Raw genomic sequence first — 16,376 nt, forward strand, 5'->3', positions numbered from 1 at the left:
TTGTAGCTGAGGCTGTTGATAAATTTTGGGTCTGTGTTGGCAAAGGAAGGGGAGACCGCACTAAGAAGATCGGACCCCACTGATTGTGAAGAGTGGGATAATGCCATGTATGAATTAGGGTATAACTTTGGAATTGGTGGGGGGGGGGGGGGGCTGGGGGGTCTGACTGTTATCCCTTAGGGTGCAGCCATAAGCTTGCGCAGTGCTAGCGCTGTGATTTCGAGCGCAGGGGTCAGTGGCTTGGTCCGATATCATTAGTGTTTCCAGGAAAATGCATGGGATTACCGATCGCATGCATTTCACTGCAAAAGTAGATGCGCCGGCCCAAGGCACACCCCATTACGCTAGTGCAGCGTGTAGTAAAATGGCACAATCCCCTTAAAGGGAACCTGTCAGTTTACATGGTCATTTACATGGATGGTGAGTCACCTTTATGAACAGACTATGGAACATTATAGGCATGGGGAGGAACAATATAGGGATAGTTGCACTGCTGTATAATAGCAGTTTTCAAAGATAGGTTTAGTTAGTGTGGGTTAGTTTAACTGACCAGTTCCTTTTAATTATCCGTGGGGTGCAATATTTTTAGTGCTGTGCCCTTACAAAAACAGGGGTCCAATTTTTCCTTATGAAGTACCAGATTAAGTATACAGACTGCCACTCTTGTGGATATGAAGGTAGGGTGGCGAAAGTGCCGGTTTGTTGTGGATAAGATGCCAATTGGTGGGAGTCCCATTGATCAAACAGGCGCTAAAACAGGTGAAACATGCCCCCTGCTTCTGTATCGTTGTCCCGCTAACCATGAGGATAGGGGTGCCATTTCCTATGTGCTTTGAGCAGTAGGTTGAGCTTGTGCACCCTCTGTCTAGCGCCGCACTAGAGGAATGGAGCAGCGGTGCACGTACTGCACCTTCAAGTCCATTTAGTCCATCTGGTAACATAAGTTACATAGTATCTTAGTTAATAGAATACGTTTAAAACTTGGGCCTCTGAGAAGCAGACGTCTCCAATCCCAGTGTAATGGCTGAACTGAGCCCCTGAAGCTTAACCCCCCCCCCCCCCCAAATAATCTGCAGTGACCAGATCTGACCACTACATAGAGAACAGCGCTGTCTACATTCCGCTACTGAGAACATCTGATCTGTGGGGGCTCTGGATATTGGACCCCCACCAGTCATATATTGAGGACCAATGCTATGGATATGTTTTTTTACAATATTTTCAGTATAAAAACCTATTTCACTCTTTATTGCAAAGCTCACATGATAAAACGCTCTTCTCCATCTCATTTTGTCCCATTAGTCAGATCTTGGAGGTTCTTCTGTTATGTATGACTTGCCGTTCCCCTGGACATTGTATCTTTTTTCTCATATGGAATATTTACTATTTTTATAAATCAGGAAGCCCCCCCCCCCCCCTCGCGCTGCCCTCATAGAGTGCGGTATTTCGGGGCACATGTGGGCGGATTGGCTTTATGTTCTCTCCATACAGTAATTATGTCTACAGGAGGGCGTTACTCACACTGCTGTGCCCTCATCTACACCCGTCACTGGCCACAGACATGACTGTTATATTCTTTACTCCAGGCATTATCACAGTATTGAAGTGTTTACTCACTATGATCTCCTGACACGGAATGGGTCCAAAGTCGCTGAAGGACATAAAGCCAGTTTTTGCCTGGAGGACACAAACTGTGGGAAAGGTAAGTAATGTCATGTATGTACACAGTGACTGCACCAGCAGCAGAATAGTGAGTGCAGCTCTGGAGTATAATACAGGATGTAACTCAGGATCAGTACAGGATAAGTAATGTCATGTATATACACAGTGACTGCACCAGCAGCAGAATAGTGAGTGCAGCTCTGGAGTATAATACAGGATGTAACTCAGGATCAGTACAGGATAAGTAATGTCATGTATGTACACAGTGACTGCACCAGCAGCAGAATAGTGAGTGCAGCTCTGGGGTATAATACAGGATGTAACTCAGGATCAGTACAGGATAAGTAATGTCATGTATGTACACAGTGACTGCACCAGCAGCAGAATAGTATAATACAGGATGTAACTCAGGATCAGTACAGGATAAGTAATGTCATGTATGTACACAGTGACTGCACCAGCAGCAGAATAGTGAGTGCAGCTCTGGTGTATAATACAGGATGTAACTCAGGATCAGTACAGGATAAGTAATGTCATGTATGTACACAGTGACTGCACCAGCAGCAGAATAGTGAGTGCAGCTCTGGGGTATAATACAGGATGTAACTCAGGATCAGTACAGGATAAGTAATGTCATGTATGTACACAGTGACTGCACCAGCAGCAGAATAGTGAGTGCAGCTCTGGAGTATAATACAGGATGTAACTCAGGATCAGTACAGGATAAGTAATGTCATGTATGTACACAGTGACTGCACCAGCAGCAGAATAGTGAGTGCAGCTCTGGGGTATAATACAGGATGTAACTCAGGATCAGTACAGGATAAGTAATGTCATGTATGTACACAGTGACTGCACCAGCAGCAGAATAGTGAGTGCAGCTCTGGGGTATAATACAGGATGTAACTCAGGATCAGTACAGGATAAGTAATGTCATGTATGTACACAGTGACTGCACCAGCAGCAGAATAGTGAGTGCAGCTCTGGAGTATAATACAGGATGTAACTCAGGATCAGTACAGGATAAGTAATGTCATGTATGTACACAGTGACTGCACCAGCAGCAGAATAGTGAGTGCAGCTCTGGTGTATAATACAGGATGTAACTCAGGATCAGTACAGGATAAGTAATGTCATGTATGTACACAGTGACTGCACCAGCAGCAGAATAGTGAGTGCAGCTCTGGGGTATAATACAGGATGTAACTCAGGATCAGTACAGGATAAGTAATGTCATGTATGTACACAGTGACTGCACCAGCAGCAGAATAGTGAGTGCAGCTCTGGAGTATAATACAGGATGTAACTCAGGATCAGTACAGGATAAGTAATGTCATGTATGTACACGGTGACTGCACCAGCAGCAGAATAGTGAGTGCAGCTCTGGGGTATAACACAGGATGTAACTCAGGATCAGTACAGGATAAGTAATGTCATGTATGTACACAGTGACTGCAGCAGCAGCAGAATAGTGAGTGCAGCTCTGGGGTATAACACAGGATGTAACTCAGGATCAGTACAGGATAAGTAATGTCATGTATGTACACAGTGACTGCACCAGCAGCAGAATAGTGAGTGCATCTCTGGGGTATAATACAGAATGTAACTCAGGATCAGTACAGGATAAGTAATGTCATGTATGTACACAGTGACTGCACCAGCAGCAGAATAGTGAGTGCAGCTCTGGGGTATAATACAGGATGTAACTCAGGATCAGTACAGGATAAGTAATGTCATGTATGTACACAGTGACTGCACCAGCAGCAGAATAGTGAGTGCAGCTCTGGGGTATAATACAGGATGTAACTCAGGATCAGTACAGGATAAGTAATGTCATGTATGTACACAGTGACTGCAAAAGCAGCAGAATAGTGAGTGCAGCTCTGGGGTATAATACAGGATGTAACTCAGGATCAGTACAGGATAAGTAATGTCATGTATGTACAGTGACTGCACTAGCAGCAGAATAGTGAGTGCAGCTCTGGGGTATAATACAGGATGTAACTCAGGATCAGTACAGGATAAGTAATGTCATGTATGTACACAGTGACTGCACCAGCAGCAGAATAGTGAGTGCAGCTCTGGAGTATAATACAGGATGTAACTCAGGGTCAGTACAGGATAAGTAATGTCATGTATGTACACAGTGACTGCACCAGCAGCAGAATAGTGAGTGCAGCTCTGGGGTATAATACAGGATGTAACTCAGGATCAGTACAGGATAAGTAATGTCATGTATGTACACAGTGACTGCACCAGCAGCAGAATAGTGAGTGCAGCTCTGGGGTATAATACAGGATGTAACTCAGGATCAGTACAGGATAAGTAATGTCATGTATGTACACAGTGACTGCACCAGCAGCAGAATAGTGAGTGCAGCTCTGAAGTATAATACAGGATGTAACTCAGGATCAGTACAGGATAAGTAATGTCATGTATGCACACAGTGACTGCACCAGCAGCAGAATAGTGAGTGCAGCTCTGGGGTATAATACAGGATGTAACTCAGGATCAGTACAGGATAAGTAATGTCATGTATGTACACAGTGACTGCACCAGCAGCAGAATAGTGAGTGCAGCTCTGGGGTATAATACAGGATGTAACTCAGGATCAGTACAGGATAAGTAATGTCATGTATGTACACAGTGACTGCACCAGCAGCAGAATAGTGAGTGCAGCTCTGGGGTATAATACAGGATGTAACTCAGGATCAGTACAGGATAAGTAATGTCATGTATGTACACAGTGACTGCACCAGCAGCAGAATAGTGAGTGCAGCTCTGGGGTATAATACAGGATGTAATTCAGGATCAGTACAGGATAAGTAATGTCATGTATGTACAGAGTGACTGCACCAGCAGCAGAATAGTGAGTGCAGCTCTGGAGTATAATACAGGATGTAACTCAGGATCAGTACAGGATAAGTAATGTCATGTATGTACACAGTGACTGCACCAGCAGCAGAATAGTGAGTGCAGCTCTGGGGTATAATACAGGATGTAACTCAGGATCAGTACAGGATAAGTAATGTCATGTATGTACACAGTGACTGCACCAGCAGCAGAATAGTGAGTGCAGCTCTGGGGTATAATAGAGGATGTAACTCAGGATCAGTACAGGATAAGTAATGTCATGTATGTACACGGTGACTGCACCAGCAGCAGAATAGTGAGTGCAGCTCTGGAGTATAATACAGGATGTAACTCAGGATCAGTACAGGATAAGTAATGTCATGTATGTACACGGTGACTGCACCAGCAGCAGAATAGTGAGTGCAGCTCTGGGGTATAACACAGGATGTAACTCAGGATCAGTACAGGATAAGTAATGTCATGTATGTACACAGTGACTGCAGCAGCAGCAGCAGAATAGTGAGTGCAGCTCTGGGGTATAACACAGGATGTAACTCAGGATCAGTACAGGATAAGTAATGTCATGTATGTACACAGTGACTGCACCAGCAGCAGAATAGTGAGTGCATCTCTGGGGTATAATACAGAATGTAACTCAGGATCAGTACAGGATAAGTAATGTCATGTATGTACACAGTGACTGCAAAAGCAGCAGAATAGTGAGTGCAGCTCTGGGGTATAATACAGGATGTAACTCAGGATCAGTACAGGATAAGTAATGTCATGTATGTACACAGTGACTGCAAAAGCAGCAGAATAGTGAGTGCAGCTCTGGGGTATAAAACAGGATGTAACTCAGGATCAGTACAGGATAAATAATGTCATGTATGTACACAGTGACTGCACCAGCAGCAGAATAGTGATTGCAGCTCTGGGGTATAATACAGGATGTAACTCAGGATCAGTACAGGATAAGTAATGTCATGTATGTACACAGTAACTGCACCAGCAGCAGAATAGTGAGTGCAGCTCTGGGGTATAATACAGGATGTAACTCAGGATCAGTACAGGATAAATAATGTCATGTATGTACACAGTGACTGCACCAGCAGCAGAATAGTGAGTGCAGCTCTGGGGTATAATACAGGATGTAACTCAGGATCAGTACAGGATAAGTAATGTCATGTATGTACAGTGACTGCACTAGCAGCAGAATAGTGAGTGCAGCTCTGGGGTATAATACAGGATGTAACTCAGGATCAGTACAGGATAAGTAATGTCATGTATGTACACAGTGACTGCACCAGCAGCAGAATAGTGAGTGCAGCTCTGGGGTATAATACAGGATGTAACTCAGGATCAGTACAGGATAAGTAATGTCATGTATGTACACAGTGACTGCACCAGCAGCAGAATAGTGAGTGCAGCTCTGGGGTATAATACAGGATGTAACTCGGGATCAGTACAGGATAAGTAATGTCATGTATGTACACAGTGACTGCACCAGCAGCAGAATAGTGAGTGCAGCTCTGAAGTATAATACAGGATGTAACTCAGGATCAGTACAGGATAAGTAATGTCATGTATGCACACAGTGACTGCACCAGCAGCAGAATAGTGAGTGCAGCTCTGGGGTATAATACAGGATGTAACTCAGGATCAGTACAGGATAAGTAATGTCATGTATGTACACAGTGACTGCACCAGCAGCAGAATAGTGAGTGCAGCTCTGGGGTATAATACAGGATGTAATTCAGGATCAGTACAGGATAAGTAATGTCATGTATGTACAGAGTGACTGCACCAGCAGCAGAATAGTGAGTGCAGCTCTGGAGTATAATACAGGATGTAACTCAGGATCAGTACAGGATAAGTAATGTCATGTATGTACACAGTGACTGCACCAGCAGCAGAATAGTGAGTGCAGCTCTGGGGTATAATACAGGATGTAACTCAGGATCAGTACAGGATAAGTAATGTCATGTATGTACACAGTGACTGCACCAGCAGCAGAATAGTGAGTGCAGCTCTGGGGTATAATAGAGGATGTAACTCAGGATCAGTACAGGATAAGTAATGTCATGTATGTACACGGTGACTGCACCAGCAGCAGAATAGTGAGTGCAGCTCTGGAGTATAATACAGGATGTAACTCAGGATCAGTACAGGATAAGTAATGTCATGTATGTACACGGTTACTGCACCAGCAGCAGAATAGTGAGTGCAGCTCTGGGGTATAACACAGGATGTAACTCAGGATCAGTACAGGATAAGTAATGTCATGTATGTACACAGTGACTGCAGCAGCAGCAGCAGAATAGTGAGTGCAGCTCTGGGGTATAACACAGGATGTAACTCAGGATCAGTACAGGATAAGTAATGTCATGTATGTACACAGTGACTGCACCAGCAGCAGAATAGTGAGTGCATCTCTGGGGTATAATACAGAATGTAACTCAGGATCAGTACAGGATAAGTAATGTCATGTATGTACACAGTGACTGCAAAAGCAGCAGAATAGTGAGTGCAGCTCTGGGGTATAATACAGGATGTAACTCAGGATCAGTACAGGATAAATAATGTCATGTATGTACACAGTGACTGCACCAGCAGCAGAATAGTGATTGCAGCTCTGGGGTATAATACAGGATGTAACTCAGGATCAGTACAGGATAAGTAATGTCATGTATGTACACAGTGACTGCAAAAGCAGCAGAATAGTGAGTGCAGCTCTGGGGTATAATACAGGATGTAACTCAGGATCAGTACAGGATAAGTAATGTCATGTATGTACAGTGACTGCACTAGCAGCAGAATAGTGAGTGCAGCTCTGGGGTATAATACAGGATGTAACTCAGGATCAGTACAGGATAAGTAATGTCATGTATGTACACAGTGACTGCACCAGCAGCAGAATAGTGAGTGCAGCTCTGGGGTATAATACAGGATGTAACTCAGGATCAGTACAGGATAAGTAATGTCATGTATGTACACAGTGACTGCACCAGCAGCAGAATAGTGAGTGCAGCTCTGGGGTATAATACAGGATGTAACTCGGGATCAGTACAGGATAAGTAATGTCATGTATGTACACAGTGACTGCACCAGCAGCAGAATAGTGAGTGCAGCTCTGAAGTATAATACAGGATGTAACTCAGGATCAGTACAGGATAAGTAATGTCATGTATGCACACAGTGACTGCACCAGCAGCAGAATAGTGAGTGCAGCTCTGGGGTATAATACAGGATGTAACTCAGGATCAGTACAGGATAAGTAATGTCATGTATGTACACAGTGACTGCACCAGCAGCAGAATAGTGAGTGCAGCTCTGGGGTATAATACAGGATGTAACTCAGGATCAGTACAGGATAAGTAATGTCATGTATGTACACAGTGACTGCACCAGCAGCAGAATAGTGAGTGCAGCTCTGGAGTATAATACAGGATGTAACTCAGGATCAGTACAGGATAAGTAATGTCATGTATGTACACAGTGACTGCACCAGCAGCAGAATAGTGAGTGCAGCTCTGGAGTATAATACAGGATGTAACTCAGGATCAGTACAGGATAAGTAATGTCATGTATGTACACAGTGACTGCACCAGCAGCAGAATAGTGAGTGCAGCTCTGGGGTATAATACAGGATGTAACTCAGGATCAGTACAGGATAAGTAATGTCATGTATGTATACAGTGACTGCACCAGCAGCAGAATAGTGAGTGCAGCTCTGGGGTATAATACAGGATGTAACTCAGGATCAGTACAGGATAAGTAATGTCATGTATGCACACAGTGACTGCACCAGCAGGAGAATAGTGAGTGCAGCTCTGGGGTATAATACAGGATGTAACTCAGGATCAGTACAGGATAAGTAATGTCATGTATGTACAGAGTGACTGCACCAGCAGCAGAATAGTGAGTGCAGCTCTGGAGTATAATACAGGATGTAACTCAGGATCAGTACAGGATAAGTAATGTCATGTATGTACACAGTGACTGCACCAGCAGCAGAATAGTGAGTGCAGCTCTGGGGTATAATACAGGATGTAACTCAGGATCAGTACAGGATAAGTAATGTCATGTATGTACACAGTGACTGCACCAGCAGCAGAATAGTGAGTGCAGCTCTGGGGTATAATACAGGATGTAACTCAGGATCAGTACAGGATAAGTAATGTCATGTATGTACACAGTGACTGCACCAGCAGCAGAATAGTGAGTGCAGCTCTGGGGTATAACACAGGATGTAACTCAGGATCAGTACAGGATAAGTAATGTCATGTATGTACAGTGACTGCACCAGCAGCAGAATAGTGAGTGCAGCTCTGGGGTATAATACAGGATGTAACTCAGGATCAGTACAGGATAAGTAATGTCATGTATGTACACAGTGACTGCACCAGCAGCAGAATAGTGAGTGCAGCTCTGGGGTATAATACAGGATGTAACTCAGGATCAGTACAGTATAAGTAATGTCATGTGTGTACACAGTGACTGCACCAGCAGCAGAATAGTGAGTGCAGCTCTGGGGTATAATACAGGATGTAACTCAGGATCAGTACAGGATAAGTAATGTCATGTATGTACACAGTGACTGCACCAGCAGCAGAATAGTGAGTGCAGCTCTGGGGTATAATACAGGATGTAACTCAGGATCAGTACAGGATAAGTAATGTCATGTATGTACACAGTGACTGCACCAGCAGCAGAATAGTGAGTGCAGCTCTGGGGTATAATACAGGATGTAACTCAGGATCAGTACAGGATAAGTAATGTCATGTATGTACACAGTGACTGCACCAGCAGCAGAATAGTGAGTGCAGCTCTGGAGTATAATACAGGATGTAACTCAGGATCAGTACAGGATGAGTAATGTCATGTATGTACACAGTGACTGCACCAGCAGCAGAATAGTGAGTGCAGCTCTGGAGTATAATACAGGATGTAACTCAGGATCAGTACAGGATAAGTAATGTCATGTATGTACACAGTGACTGCACCAGCAGCAGAATAGTGAGTGCAGCTCTGGAGTATAATACAGGATGTAACTCAGGATCAGTACAGGATAAGTAATGTCATGTATGTACACAGTGACTGCACCAGCAGCAGAATATTGAGTGCAGCTCTGTACACTGATGGCAGAATCTTGCGTCTTGTCAGGGGTTTATCTAATGACGTATTTAGGGTTCGGTGACATTCCTCTCCTTTATACACACATTTGTAGTAACATTTCTATGGATCTTGGAGGTTCGGTGCTTTCTCTTCCCTATTAATATCTTTGGATGATAATTTTATGCAGAGTCTGTAACATTGAATACATTTCCCTACTAATGAATGTTACATATTTGGGAAGATTCTAGGATGAGAATCTCGGTGTGAATTATTACCTTTACTACGCAGGGATCCAGAGGAGATATGAATGCGCAAACTTCGGTGAGCAGGGGATAACGGTGGGATGCTGGGACACCTATCGCCATGACATTGATTGCCAGTGGGTGGACATAACAGACGTCGGCCCGGGGGACTATATTTTCCAGGTAAGTAGGTGTCACTTCTTTTTATGATCAGATCTGTGAAAAATGGATTTACATTCCAGGATTGTCGCTTCGCCAAGTGCACTGGGGGCGTGTCCTCACACTGCTGTGCTCTTAGTATTCTGCATTGTGAGTGACTGTAGCAGATTTCTGCAGAGTTTACTCATTGCGGAGGTGAGAAGCTGTGGATAAACTCGATGCAGAGAACTAAGTGCAAGGACACCGCGATCCAGATATTTCATCCAGATATTTCAGGAACAGGCTTCAGTCTCAGCAAAATCTTGTTTGTTTTATCAGTTTAAAAAGGAAAAAACATTGTTCATTTCCAACGCGTTTCGGACGCAGCAGCATCCTTAGTTCCATGACTAAGGATGCTGCTGCGTCCGAAACGCGTTGGAAATGACTTAGTTCCATGACTAAGGACGCTGCTGCGTTGGAAATCACTTGGTTCCATGACTAAGGACGCTGCATCCGAAACGCGTTGGAAATGACTTAGTTCCATGACTAAGGATGCTGCTGCGCCCGAAACGCGTTGGAATTTGACTTAGTTCCATGACTAAGGATGCTGCATCCGAAACGCGTTGGAAATGACTTAGTTCCATGACTAAGGATGCTGCTGCGCCCGAAACGTGTTGGAAATGAACCATGTTTTTTCCTTTTAAACTGATGAAATAAACAAGATTTTACTGAGACTGAAGCCTGTTCCTGAAATATCTGGATCGCGGTGTCCTTGTAAGTGCGATTGATCTCTGGAGCAGTGAAGGTCCTGTGCTGTTGGAACCAGACAGTTCTCAGGTGTGAGCTGGAGAAAAAAAAATGACATTGTATCCAGAGAACTAAGTGCACAGCAGTGAGAGGACATGCACTTGGGGGAAGCTGCAATCCTGAATTATTAATCCAACCTGATTGGCTGCTCCACTATTTTCACTGTGTGGATGTAAAAGGAACCTCGTCTCAACCCAGGCCCGAAATGCGTTTGAAGCCTTCAGTCCTTGTTGTGGATGGATGTACTGACAGCGCTGCCCGCATTTTGTTTCCTGGGTTGACACCATTTGGCATTTACATTTTTTAGCCGTATTACATAAGGCGCCGCCCTCTTGTCTGTTCCTTTTTTCTATAGATACAAAGTTGCAGCTGGTGTGTAACAGACACAGCTGATTCTAGGACATTATGTCACCAGCGCTGCGAGGGTGTGATGGGCGCCTGCTGCTGGTGACCAGTTCTGTGCAGAATTTAGCAAGTTTTGTTTAGTGACAAATGATGATCGAGCCTTCTGGACAGATAAGAGTCACTGTAGATTGTGTTTAGATCTGCAGTTGAATGGGGGAGGGGTGGGGTAATATACAATGGGTTCATAATGGTATAAAATGATTATCCAATGTCATTCGCATTAATGGAGAATTAGTGCAGCTTTGCATATGGCACCACCCCATAATACTCTTACAGCTTATAGGGGGCTCGGACCCCTGTTCTGTATAAACCTGGCAACCGATCTCCAATTTTCACATTCTCCACGTTCCAGGACGACCGGCAGATAAATACACATTAGATATAACCGATACTATTTCCATGCAGGTCGGCGCTCATGGAACTTGCTTGACCCGATAACGTATATTCCATTAGGTTTCCAGTTTAATATTAAAAAGTGACGCGTTTCGGTCCATAACTTCAACCTTCATCAGGCAATGGATAGTCCGATGGGGTCAAGAAAGTTCCTCGAGTGCCGAACCTTCACGGTAATAGTATCAGTTGCATCTAACAGTAACCTTGGCATCTAAAGTCAGGTCTGTCGCCCTCTTGGAGCCCTTCAAATCCTGGCGCACACAGAGGTATTGTACTGCATGGTTACACATCCCGACCACAGCCATTCAAGGCCTTCACTATGAAACGTGCAACAAAAAGTAGAATAGGAAAACATGATCTCAAGAAGAAAACTTGAAATCCGTCTTCAGTTTTTCCAAAAAATCCATTCTGGTGCCCCGGGTAACAATATGACACTGGATTTTTAATATATATATATAAAAAAATGTTGAATTTTTGAGTTGGTTTGCAAGTTAGATGACATAGATATGAGTGAGAGCTTCTCCTCTCGGCCCGGTCCCCAGCACCACATTACTCTTCATAAATCTATAGTCATTACCCACAATGTCATGGGGGTAAGGATACAACTCATTGTGCAGCTGTTTGATATACGGCCGGCCCATTAGCACAATACTGGATGTGCTGACCTTGGGTGGAAGGTTTACAGCCATATTAGCTCTCTCAATGCCTCCAGCAGATCGGCCCGGGGTGAGGTTCCTGCAGAGTCTATTAGATTGCAGAATTTTATTTCTCGTGTTGTAAAATGAATAATACTGAGCCGCCGCCGCTTCTTATTTATAGGTCGTTCTCAACCCAAAATTTGAAGTCGCGGAATCGGATTTCAGGAACAACGTGATGAGATGTCGGTGCAAGTACGACGGCCACCGTATATGGATGCACGACTGTCACACAGGTAAAGAGGCTGCTTAGTCTTAGGATACAATCGTCAGGGAGGAAGGTAAAGGGGGTTTCCTATTTTGCTGGAAACCACTGTAGGGGCAGCATTTGGGGCAAAATAGAAGAAAGTTCTATACTTACCCCTTTAGTACTAGGCTCCTGCAGGGACTGTCCGCTCCTTCCAAGTCCTTGGCCCCATTCATGACGCGTGCAGGGCTTTATTTAGTGTTGATGCTGCCCTAGGCACTCACAGTGCTTACGCCCCCTATTGGTGCTCTGATGCTAATGCCTCTGCCCATAACCCCAGCTTTAGGCTGCGTTTACATTGCGCTTTAAAACACATTGGACAACTTTTTTTATTTTTAAATATACTTGCCGCCCCTGTGTCCACAGTGTCTATCGGTAAAAAAATCGGTTGGGAGAGGACGGTCATCAAAAGGAGGAGAATTACAGAATTTTCTTTTAGTTTGCCCTAAACATGTGCCCCTTTAGGGGTGTTCTGCTAAAGCCAAAAACTCTTTAGGGAAAGAGAAAATCGTTTCCAAGTACTGATGAGAATGAGTCCCCTGCGGGACACCAGCACTTAGAGATGAGCAAAATACAACAATTCGATCCAAACTTCATGAAAATTGTAATATGTCAAAAATACAAAGTTCCTGGCAATTCGTGGTAACAAAGTCTGGGAGGTCTGAGCCGGGACCAATCCCCTGGAGCTGTTTCGGCAATGACCGTGGTGCTTCATCCCTCTTGGAGCCCTGACTTGGCCTGGGCTGACCAGGCTGTGCCCTTTATGGAAGTCTGGGAGTGGGAAGACCTAATCCCCCACCACCACCATGGCCGAATCTGGGTTAGGGTTAAGGAGTATGGCTACTTTTTGAGAGCATCTTAGTTCTTGCAGAAATTATGGCAGCCATGGAATCTCCCGATTTCTCCTAATAATGCTCACAGAGTCCCATTACTCTCCCAAATTCCATGCTCAGGGACCTTACGTTTGAGGTCTCAAAAAAAAGAGTCCTGACTTGCCCTGGGGGATTCTAGGTCCTCCCAGACTTTCAGAAAGGCTCTTTTGGGAGACCTGGCCCGGCTACTCCCATTCCCAGGAACAGCACCACCTGGTGGATGCTATCTGCAGATCTGTCTCCACATGGAGGACATGGTCAGGACTCGGGGAGGGCAGCTACTTTTTGGGAACCTCTGTCTTTGCAGAAATTGCTTCGGGTCATGCTGAAAATGCATAGTGCTTCCATGACCTATGTTTTTGGACCGATTCAATAAAATTGAAAACAGTTTTTTGAGAAATCCACTCACCTCCACTTCTAGTCACCTGCAACTAATAAGTCCTGAAGCCCTTAGGGGGGCAAGGCAGGGGTATCAATAAGAAATGGAAATGTATTTAACCCTGTTCTGGCTTTGGGACTTATAACTCGGTGGTTGTGGGACCAGCTTTGGTCCATCAGTGGCCTTCCCACATCATGGACGTCACTTGTGACATGAGAGGAAGAGAGGAGACCACTGATTGGCCGAAGTGGATCCTGTGACTTTTGGCGGAGCAGTAAGGACCAGCACATTGAAAATACAACTTTTTGGCACCAATGTCCAAAAAACTTACATTGTTGGTTAAAGTAAGACAAAAAAAACAACCTCAGTTACTCATCAAAAATATACATAAAAAAAATTCACATGACGTGATATTTTCTGGCCCTTCTTGAACAATTTATCTTCTCTAAGGTTGTATAATCAGGGATGAGGGTAGGTCCTCTATCCAGGGGCCTCGTGGCCATGTGGCATGCTCTTTTTATGGTATATGGGACTATGGCAAGAATTAACATTAGCTCCTACGTACCATAAAGAAAGGCTTGGTTCAGACTTGCATCAGAGCAGACGGAAGATTTTCGTGGGAATCCTTATCTGGACAGCAGTCCACCGGTGGACTATCCTTCCATAGCAGTTATTGTTGGGCCTAGAAGGTAAAGGGGCCCCCAGGAATGTTCCCATAATGAAGCTACTAATGGACACCCTTGTTCTCTCCTTTGTTCTGCTCAGGTGATGCTTACAGTGCTGATCTGGAAGAAGAATTTGAGAACCAGCAAAGACTCACAAACAACCTGGTGTAGACCGGTTTACAGCCGCACCCGGTGCTCCGACAAGACGACAGAATCTAAGACGACGTTTACATGCGACATAAAAGGAGATTTCACCCTAAACCTGTATCAAAAATACTCCGACCATAAGATCTAGACTAAAAACTCCCCCCATGACAGGACTTGTCTGGAATCGAGGCAACTGAATGGGAGGACTGGGATGGACCTAGAAGAAGGACCAACCTCCTGAAGCAAGGACCCGACAATAATTATTTGCCATTTCTTAAACCGTAAATTATTCAAAAACATTTAACCAGAAACCGGAAGACGAGCAAATTGTTTCGCAAAAACTTAAGAAATAACTGACCCTTACTCTCCTTTGTAACAGTATAACTTCTACATAATAGCAACCAGGATGTAAGGGGTTTCGTACTTACCTTTCCCTACAGCCAAGCTCCTCCCAGATGAAAGTTTTTGAAAATCAAGATTGGAATTGGTGCATAATGGAATTTCATGAACTTAAAAATCTAATATTTATATATTTCCAGTCTTATTTTCTCATCCTCTGGGGGGGGGGTGCGATGACTGGAGACTCTCTTTAACCCTTAATGGTGCAGTCTACGTTTCTTATAACATTGTAGACAAAGAATCCACATGTATTCGGTGCTGCCCCATAAAACCTGCAGACAAAAGACTTTATATTCAATGGAACTTTTCACACAAACTGGAGAAATGTTTTTAGGAAAAGATTGAAGGAAACTGCATACGGAAAGGCATTGCCTCAGCCGCGATGAGCCTCACACACACTAATAAAGTTCCAGAAAAGTTCTGGTCTCTAGAAATTACTTTTCTATTGCACTTAAAGATAAGTTTTAAAGGAAAAGTGCATTTTGGAAAATAGACCTTTTTGTGACCGGTTTGTTCCCTCGCTACTAACGATCTGCGGCTAAGTGTGGAGTCATTCAAAATCCATCAAAATATTTTGGGGGATGGTTTACAAAGTGCACATTCCTGAGTTGCCTTCCTACTGATACTTAGATCTCTATACTGAGTATACATCCATAGTATATACTGTGTATACTGGAGTATATGCCGAGGCTCCTACTTTTACAACAAAGAACTGGGAAAACCTATTGACTCGAGTATAAGCCTAAGGTGGGAAATGCATTATTCACAGCTGCCACCCAGTATAAAGCTATTCAGCCCCTTGCCCTAGGATACAGCCAACCCCAGTTTGCCCAATTCATAAAAAAAATAAATACCTTTCCGGCGCCCCCCGCAGGTCTTCTCTTCCATCCCCTGGCAGCAGCAGGTCCGTGTGACGTCACAGGCTCATCAGAGTGTGTGCCGGCTGATATCGGAGCGGTGCACCACACGGACCTGCTGCTGCCAGACAGATGGAAGAGACGACCTGTGGGAGGCGTTGGAAAGGTGAGTATTGACTTGGACTCTAGTTTGAGTTTTTCAGCACATTTATTGTGATGAAAAAAAACTTGGCTTATACAAAAGTATATACGGTATACAGGAAATCTATAGCAGGAGTACTACTACTCCTTTCCTGTACATACCAACATAGCATAGTGCTGTGTCCGTACGCGCAGGATTGGAGCAGTGCTGTGTCCGTACGCGCAGGATTGGAGCAGTGCTGTGTCCGTACGCGCAGGATTGGAGCAGTGCTGTGTCCGTACGCGCAGGATTGGAGCAGTGCTGTGTCCGTACGCGCAGGATTGGAGCAGTGCTGTGTCCGTACGCGCAGGATTGGAGC

The 16,376-nt window shown here is 44.4% G+C and overlaps 1 protein-coding gene across 2 annotated transcripts in view; it reads left to right on the top strand.

Annotated features, from left to right (window-relative positions):
- LOXL4 (lysyl oxidase like 4) overlaps positions 1–15,411 on the top strand; it is a 107,287-nt gene extending 91,876 nt beyond the window's left edge. For both annotated transcript variants that reach the window (XM_072129502.1, XM_072129501.1), the window contains exons 13-16: positions 1,587–1,702; positions 9,919–10,055; positions 12,435–12,546; positions 14,574–15,411. In XM_072129502.1, coding sequence (XP_071985603.1) covers positions 1,587–1,702; positions 9,919–10,055; positions 12,435–12,546; positions 14,574–14,644 — 436 coding nt within the window. In that variant the 3' untranslated portion in view covers positions 14,645–15,411. The remainder of the gene's footprint in view (positions 1–1,586; positions 1,703–9,918; positions 10,056–12,434; positions 12,547–14,573) is intronic.
- The last annotated feature ends 965 nt before the right edge of the window (positions 15,412–16,376 follow it).

Source organism: Engystomops pustulosus, chromosome 11 (assembly GCF_040894005.1).
Source record: "Engystomops pustulosus chromosome 11, aEngPut4.maternal, whole genome shotgun sequence".
Lineage (NCBI taxonomy): Eukaryota > Metazoa > Chordata > Amphibia > Anura > Leptodactylidae > Engystomops > Engystomops pustulosus.